This window comes from Corticium candelabrum, chromosome 15 (assembly GCF_963422355.1).
Source record: "Corticium candelabrum chromosome 15, ooCorCand1.1, whole genome shotgun sequence".
Lineage (NCBI taxonomy): Eukaryota > Metazoa > Porifera > Homoscleromorpha > Homosclerophorida > Plakinidae > Corticium > Corticium candelabrum.
Genome location: NC_085099.1, coordinates 1849562 through 1858115, shown reverse-complemented (window position 1 = coordinate 1858115; position 8554 = coordinate 1849562). Strand labels below are relative to the sequence as shown.

Genomic DNA, 8554 nt, shown 5'->3' with positions numbered 1-8554 from the left:
TGATCGTGCGTGAGCCAACCTGACTAGCATTAGCCCTGGACCAGACGTTTCGCCACACTAAAGGGGACCGCCTGCTGATCCTGCGCGAGCAAACCACACCTGGACCAGCCATCCCGCCTGCTGATCATGCGTGAGCAAACCTGACTAGTGCCAAACCGAATACCGCTGGCCCTGCGCTAACCACCGCGGGTGGTCTCACAATAGCCACTCAGCCCTGACATCACCGCTCAGTACATGACACATTTTTTGCTACCTATACACATATAGTATACGTACAGTCGTCCGCCGCTGATGGTTGCCTGTCTTCCGAGCCGCTCCACGTGCCGTCCCGAAACCTGCCATCCCGGATCATGCAACGCCTTCACCAATGACTGTACCGCCGGCTACGTGGCCGCCACGCAACGGCCACTTTCCCCAGTAAATTAACCATGCCGACACTAACGCACGCACCCGCCATAACTGACACCTCTGAACACTCTCCCATGCAAGCCATACAAGTCATAAACGCTAGCTAAACATACGACTGGCAAATTACTCTCAACGAACATGCAGTATTTGACTACGTCGGGCAGACGGCTACATGAGCAATAACGACGCCCAGCGTGATGACGCGTCGAGTACGCCACTACCTTCTGCTGCGTTGGTCTCCGATACAGGCGGCCGAGAAGCCCGCACAAACTCCGCGACTGCCTTCCTCGCTGTTTTGGTCATCAGCTCCTGAAGCTGCTGATTAGACAACCCGTGCCCACCCTGGGCGTCATCTGAGACTGCAGTGTGATGTTGCTCTGCCATCCCACACGGAGAAAAAACGACACGGAGACTGCTTGCTCGCGCGCAGACCGATGTGAGCTATGCGCCTGCGCGACGACACTTAGCGCCAACCGTGCACGCCTTCTTGCACGTGCAGCGGCCGCACCGAGTAAGTGAATTCAACTACGATTAACGGTTCCGTTAAACTCCATTTAGCAATCTGAAACGAACCAACAAAAGGTGGGTTTTACTAATTGCATAATTAGTTAAGTTATCACGTGACATAATGAGTTACTACTGTATAATCGTGAACTCGGAAGTGAGTAATGAAGTAGAGGTCACACCAGGTGTGCTCATTAGAGCACTAAGAGCTGGTCCAGTTGGACCATGTTATACCAATTATCTTAAATTGTTCCAGTTGCTGATCTGTTTGTCTTACAAGATAATTGGATAATAGCCATTGCTCCATCCGTTTGTGTTTGATATGCACAAGTACTATTCTTCCGTTTCGTTTGTAGGAAAGGCTTAGATAATTTGATAAACAGAAATGCCAGACCTAGCGGTTTCTAACGATACCGAGATGATCGCGAAAGTCCAAAAAACAGCAGAGATATTGATCATTTTCAAAGTTCACACTTATGGGGAACAGACAGTAGGCCTCCCTTTGCTTTTCGGAGAGAACATCACACGAGACAGTCCTATTGCTATCCTCGCGCGGTCGGACCACCAAAAGCGAAGGGAGGCCTAGTGTTGCGAATTTTTTTTTTGGGCCCACTTTCTTTAGTACCCGGATAAACGTCCCGTATAAGCTGTTATCTGCACGTGCCATAAGCCCGTCCTTCACGTGCCGGCTCTACGTAATCCGCGCCAAATCCAGTCAAACGTGCGTTTAGTCCCGCCTGTTTCTTTCGCGACATGTTTGCCAAGTTTTCGAGCTCTTTTCTTACGACATTCAAGGGCAGGTTAGATAGTGAAGCCGTACTTATGCACACGTACATGAGACTCAATCTGCACTCCATCACGTGTCTACTTCTTTTTCAATGCATCTAGGTCCGCTAGACACCTAAACAGGCAAGACTGTACGAGACTGACCTTTCCCAATGTGAGTCCAGAGAAGGGCCAGCTCATCACTGTGCGCAAAGCCACTCACTTTAGCGACCCACACAGTAGCCCAATGATGCCCTGCCTGCAGAAATCTGGCTGGAAGAATCAATGAGCAGGCTGGAGACAACACTCAAGCCGGTGCATTCCTATTTGGCGTATTCAATCTTGAAGGAATTAGAGAGTTCCAAGCAATACATGAAGCCAACTCCATTGCCTCCCAGGTATATGTACGTGAATTTTACTAATTAACCGTAATTCGCTAAAGCACACTTGAAGCAGTATGCAAGAGTTACTAAATGCAACATTGTACACACACAACTACAAACAGGTTTTTATTTGACTTGCTACTCAGTACTGATATGCCACAGATTGTTATCAGTGCTCAGTATACACTTAGCTTATTATATATGTGGTTTGTGTGTGTGTGTGTGTGTGTGTGTGTGTGTGTGTGTGTGTGTGTGTGTGTGCGCGCGCGTGCGTGTGTGTGTGTGTGTGTGTGTGTGTGTGTGTGTGTGTGTGTGTGTGTGTGTGTTTATATTATTATATCCAACCGGTAATGACTATAACTGGTTAGAATTGAATTCTACAGCATCGTAAACTGGTCAACAAATGTCACAGCTGTTGCACTAGCAGCTTGAATAGTGGCATGATTTTGCTGGACACTACTTTGACATGCCATTCATTGCTCCAACCTTCCAAATATATGCAATCTTCTTCACATGTCCTACACACAATGCAAAATATTAAGCATAGCATTTCTTCAGTAAAATTTTTCATTTAATTAATCAATTAATTAAAAGACTGTACAGTACATGAACTGGTTACTTGTACAGTGTAATGACATGGACCACACTCGCTGAACCATTGATTTTCAAGGGACCAATATATATGGACATTTGTTGCTGTCCAGAACACCACAAAAAAGTATAGCTGCACCATTTTTGCAGCACTGGCTGTTAAAGGCAAAACATACATACATGCCTGCACTGGAACATGTACAAAATCCCTTTTTTGCTAAAGTTGCACTGATAAAACAGTTTTACTTATTCTCCAATAACTGATAATCTAGACCAATACAAGCTGATACGTATATACCGATCGATACAGGTAGCCAATCCAATATTTCACGATTATCTGTACTAGTGACAACTTAATTAGTTAACATTGAGTCATATTTGTGGTATCGTAGGTCTTGTACCCTGCCACAAGAAATAAACTTATTCCAAAAATTACAGAGGCAAATTGCAGTCCTCTCTTAAGTGAAAGTGTTCCTAGAATGAGATCTCTTCTTTAGCTTCAAATTCATCACGAGGCAACCCTCACATGCCAACCATACCTCTACACATGCACATCCTCTTTCTGTATTATTGGCTGCAACCAAACCATGTATCGTATACATGTAAAGTATATGTAAAGAATGTATAGCATACAGCATACCTCACTTTTTCTACATTTATTTAATACTTAATTTTTTTAAATTGAGAAATTTTTTGAATAATCTGAGGTGTGTTGGGTTTGATAGTTAATTCAACATGTAAAATTATACCTAAAATCATATTTGTCTGTAAATTTACAGTTTGATAATGATTTCTACAGCCTACATTGATTGATTTATACAGTCTATTTATATATAGTCAATATGATCTTATACAGCCAGTCAATATCGATTGATATATAGTAAGACTATTATTGCTCGATCCTTCGTTTTAGTTCTCGTTTGAATTCCTTGTTATCTACAAGCAGTGCATGCCAAATAATTTCACTGGTTGCATCATGGGGTTTTATCCACAAAAAAAGTCTATGTCCACACTAAAGAACAAGGTCACCAAAATAATCCATGTTTCCACATAGACGTCTTGCTGCTTCTTGACTAACTTGAAATAGAGAATGTCAGTCTTCGAAACAAGGTTAAGCTCAACACTATTGCTAATGTATATATCAATCAATATTTACTGTACAGTATACATCAATCAATATTGCCTGTATACAATAATATCGACTATATATAAATTGGCGGTACAAATCAATCAATGTAGGCTGTATAAATCATTATCAAACTGCAAATTAACAGACAAATGATTGAAACTAAATTTTAGATGTTGAATTAACTAACTATCAAACCCAGCACACACCAGCACACGTCAAAGTATTCTAAAAATTTCTCAAAATTCTTTAAATTAAATATTAAGCAAATGTTGACAAAGCAAGGTATACATACTAGCATTGCTTACACACAAATGTTTAGAATATCAATCTTGATAATTGAATCCTTGCCCAAAATCTATTTATTTATTAGAAACGTACCAAGAATTTTTTCAACTGCTGCTCTAAAACTCAATTGCTATACCTAATTCCTGATTTATGTAGTTAGCAGACCATTCCCATGCCAAACTGCAAGCAGAAGAAGATGCTCCTAACAGCACACACATATTCAACACACGTTGAGGCCAAGAAAGATGCTACCACAATAGAATCAAACAAGAACTACAAATACCGGAATCGTTACTGTTGACATTCTGCACAGTGCGTCGTGTACAAGAAACCCGGGACAGCAAGAATAATATCCAGGCACTTGGACACACACACAACACACACACACACACACACACACACACACACACAGACAAAGACAGACAAACACAGACAGACAGACAGATAGACATACATACAGACAGACAGACAGACAGACACAAACACACACACACACACACACACACACACACACACACACACACACAGACAAACACACACACACACACACACACACACACACACACACACACACACCCTCACCTAACGGTTTTCTTAGTGTGACTATCCGCCCGCTAACAGTCAAATTTGATATTCCTTTGTTGTCTGACTGGACTGATAGAGACGTCATCACTTCCTTTACAACTCCAACTGACACAAGAGACGAGTTCTCATTACTGATATTTAGCCAAGCAACACACAAGAGTGATTCTCACAGAAATTTGGCATCTCCGTGTCCTGTGCTTGAACCAAGTTGGTAGAAGCACAAACAGACGGTCTGACAGCAACTGAAACAAAATACAAAATGTAGATCTTTGCTGTGGAGGGATGGAGGGATTGTACAGGATTAGTGTCTTCTTTCATTCATGAATCTGTCCATCAGTCTGCTTGTATGTCCATCTCTCTGTCTGTCCATTGTTTGTCCATCTCTCTGTCTGTTTGTCTACTTATCGGTCCATTGTCTGTCTGTCTGTCTGTTCATCTGTCTGTTTGTATGTCCATCTCTCTGTCTGTCCTCTCTCTCTCCTGTCTGTGTATTGTTTGTCCATCTTTCTGTCTGTTTGTCTACTTGTCTGTCCATTTGTCTGTCTGTCTGTATGTCCATCTGTCTATCTGTCTGTCCATCTTTCTGTCTGTTTGTCTACTTGTCTGTCCATCTTTCTGTCTGTTTGTCTACTTGTCTGTCCATTATCTGTCTGTCTGTAAGTCTGTCCATTGTCTGTCTGTCATCTGTCTGTATGTATGTATGTCCATCTCTCTGTCTGTCCTTCTCTCCATCTGTCTATCTGTCCATTGTCTATCCATCCATTCAAACATCTATAGATAAGTGCCATTTTGTCTGTCCCGTACGTACGTGGAAGTTTTGTCATGCTGTACAGACAGGAAGTAGAGTCGGGACAGGGTGGAGGCTAGTCACTTTGATTCTCCATCTGTCTGTCTGTCTGTCTGTCTGTCTGTCCATCCATCCAAACATCTTAGATTCTCCATCTGTCTGTCTGTCTGTCTGTCTGTCTGTCCATTTGCTTGTCTGTCTGTCCATCTGTCTGTCAATACATATATTTAAAATTTCAACACTATTACGTCTGTCCATCTGTCTGTCTGTCTGTCTGTCCATCTGTCTGTCTGTCCATCCATCCAAACATCTTTGATTCTCCATCTGTCTACACGTCTTCCCTTCCATCCAATCAACTTCCCATCATCCGTCTCTTTCCCTCTGTCTGTCTATCAAGTCCAACCATTTGCCCACTTGTCTGTACATGCTGCTATCCCCTGAACTCTCCCATTAATTAATTAAAACATCGTACCAACTGGCTGTGTCGTTGACATCACCGGCATTGAGCTTGTTCCCAGTGTGATCACATTTCTTGGCTTGAAATGTTTGAAAGGACAGTTGGGCTTGAGGCAGCCACTTGGTTGAATCTCAAAGCAACACAACAACTCACTCTTCAACGGCTAAACATTCGACATTCTCACAAGAATGTGAGAAATAGACGAAAGTGTCACCATTCACAGTGATATGCATATGTCTGAACGGACATGCTGATCGAAAGCACGACCCTTGTAGCCACAACGCACAGACAGTGTTGTTACCGAGTGCAGCTTGACTGTGACAGAAAGGGCATTGGTCACCCTGGAATAGAGACGACAGTCAAGACATACAAAAAATAAAAAATAATTTGCATACAAATAATTTATATAAATAAATTATTATTAAATAACAAAAATTAAAAAAATTGTATACAATTAATTTATATAAATTAATTATATGCAAATTATTTATTTATTTATTTATTAATATAAATAAATAGCATACAATTAATTTATATTAATAAATTATTAATCAATAATTCACATGATTGGTGACTATATCAACTGTACCTTCAGACATTCAGTATTATAATAGAAGTAACAATCGTCTCCTTTCGTAGCCATTCGATCGCCTCAACCCTGCAACACATATGAAATACATAAACTAATCGACGTCATGCAACTTCTGTGTTTCACACCACAAAAAGGACACAACAGACAAACAGAGACTTGAAATGAGTTTAGATGAAAAGTGCGTGGGTGTGGCAGATAGGTGTGTGTGTGTGTGTGTGTGTGTGTGTGTGTGTGTGTGTGTGTGTGTGTGTGTGGTGTATTTACCATTCATGATACATTTGTCATCTGTCAATTGTTTGTCAACCTGTCTGTCAATTGTTTGTCTATGTGTCTGTCCATTGTTTGTCTGTGTCTATCAATTGTTTGTCCACCTGTCTGTCCATTGCTTGCCTGTGTCTATCAATTGTTTGTTCACCTGTCTGTCCATTGCTTGCCTGTGTCTGTCAATTGTTTGTCCACCTGTCTGTCTGTATGTCCATCTGTCTGTCAATTGTTTGTCTGTGTGTCTGTCCATTGTTTGTCTGTGTGTCTGTCCACTGCTTGCCTGTGTCTGTCAATTGTTTGTCCACCTGTCTCTGTCTGTCTGTCTGTCAATTGTTTGTCTATGTGTCTGTCCATTGTTTGTCTGTGTCTGTCAATTGTTTGTCCATCTGTCTATCCATTGTTTGTTTGCTTGTCTGTCAAATATATGTCCATTGTTTGTCTGTCTGTCTGTCCATTGTTTGTATGTCTGTCTGTCAATTGTTTGTCCATCTGTTTTTCTGTCCATCTGTCTGTCCATTGTTTGTCTGTCTGTCCATTTCTGTCCATCTGTCTGTCTGTGTGTCTGTCCATCTGTCTGTCTGTGTGTCTGTCCATCTGTCTGTCTGTGTGTCTGTCCATCTGTCTGTCTGTGTGTCTGTCCATCTGTCTGTCTGTGTGCCTGTCTATCTCTCTGTCTGTGTGTCTGTCCATCTGTCTGTCTGTGTGTCTGTCCATCTGTCTGTCTGTGTGTCTATCCATCTGTCTGTCTGTGTGCCTGTCTATCTCTCTGTCTGTGAGTCTGTCCATCTGTCTGTATGAGTCTGTCCATCTGTACATCTGTGTGTCTGTCCATCTGTCCGTCTATCCATCTGTCTGTGACAGTGTCAGTCTATCCGTTTGTCTGCTTATCCGTCACTCTATCAGCAAACACGTGCTACACAATCCAGTCACTGCAATCTGTACCCAATGCTGCTGCTTTGTCCTCCACAACAGCCAACTTCTCATCCTTCACGTTCTCCACTCCTCGTTGCTGTTGATCCCCATCAGCTCCTTGCAGGCGTAGCTCTTGTAAAAAGATTGCCAACCCATTAGCTTCTATAGCAGTCTTCACCAAAGTCAGATGAAGAGTACTTGCAGTCCCTCTCTGTTGATATTCAGTGGCATAATGAAGACATACGACATTCTTTCAAAGAATCAGCCATGCTGGATGATGATCTGTTCCAACAGAAAAGGCAGAAAACAACCATGAAGGAGACTGAAATACCCAGTAGTGGTGAAGACAAGAATCAGACAATTGAGACAGTCAAAACAAGTCTCAATGAAGTCATGGTTGACCTAGAAACTGGACTTGCCCCCAACATGACAAATAATGATGAGTAGCTGACAGCTGTTAAAAAGTTTTGTGAAACTACTGGAAATGTTGAGGAAAATCAACACATCCACCGACCAAGCAGCAGCGTTTAGTTTCAGCATTACACACTTTTGGCAGTCATACAGGGATAACAAAGCACAGGCAAAGAATTTGGGTGCAGCCTACAGCCCTCAGCAGATGAAAACACATGAGAAATTCAAGCTCTGTTCCTGCAAAAGCTGGCTGCCCCAGTGTGTTTAGTAGTAGGAGATCAACTCAAACAACTCCTTCTGTCAGTAGGTATGTGATGCCGAAGCGAATACAAAAGATAAAGAGACAGCACAGTCTGTCCGCCAGTATTCAGCAGAACAGCAAAAATGTTGACAGTTTATTATAAACTTTATACTTAGAAGCATGTTTACTATAGATATACAATGTAAGGTATAGATTACGTGTAAGCCCATGCAATGTTCC

General features: G+C 42.0%; 1 protein-coding gene across 2 annotated transcripts; it reads right to left on the bottom strand.

Moving 5' to 3' along the window:
• Positions 1-2378: 2378 nt before the first annotated feature.
• On the bottom strand, positions 2379-8084 carry LOC134191195 (zinc finger CCCH domain-containing protein 11A-like). Of its 2 annotated transcripts, XM_062659783.1 has the most exons (8): positions 7861-8084; positions 7693-7794; positions 6484-6552; positions 6116-6235; positions 5910-6057; positions 4821-4892; positions 4648-4755; positions 2379-2578 (listed from the first exon to the last, which is right to left on the bottom strand). In XM_062659783.1, exons 3-8 carry the CDS (start codon positions 6535-6537, stop codon positions 2517-2519), a joined length of 564 nt encoding a protein of 187 aa, XP_062515767.1. In that variant the 5' UTR covers positions 6538-6552; positions 7693-7794; positions 7861-8084; the 3' UTR covers positions 2379-2516. The 2 variants fall into 2 exon arrangements, with proteins under 2 accessions (XP_062515767.1, XP_062515766.1); XM_062659782.1 differs by having other exon boundaries at positions 7693-8084.
• Positions 8085-8554: the final 470 nt, after the last annotated feature.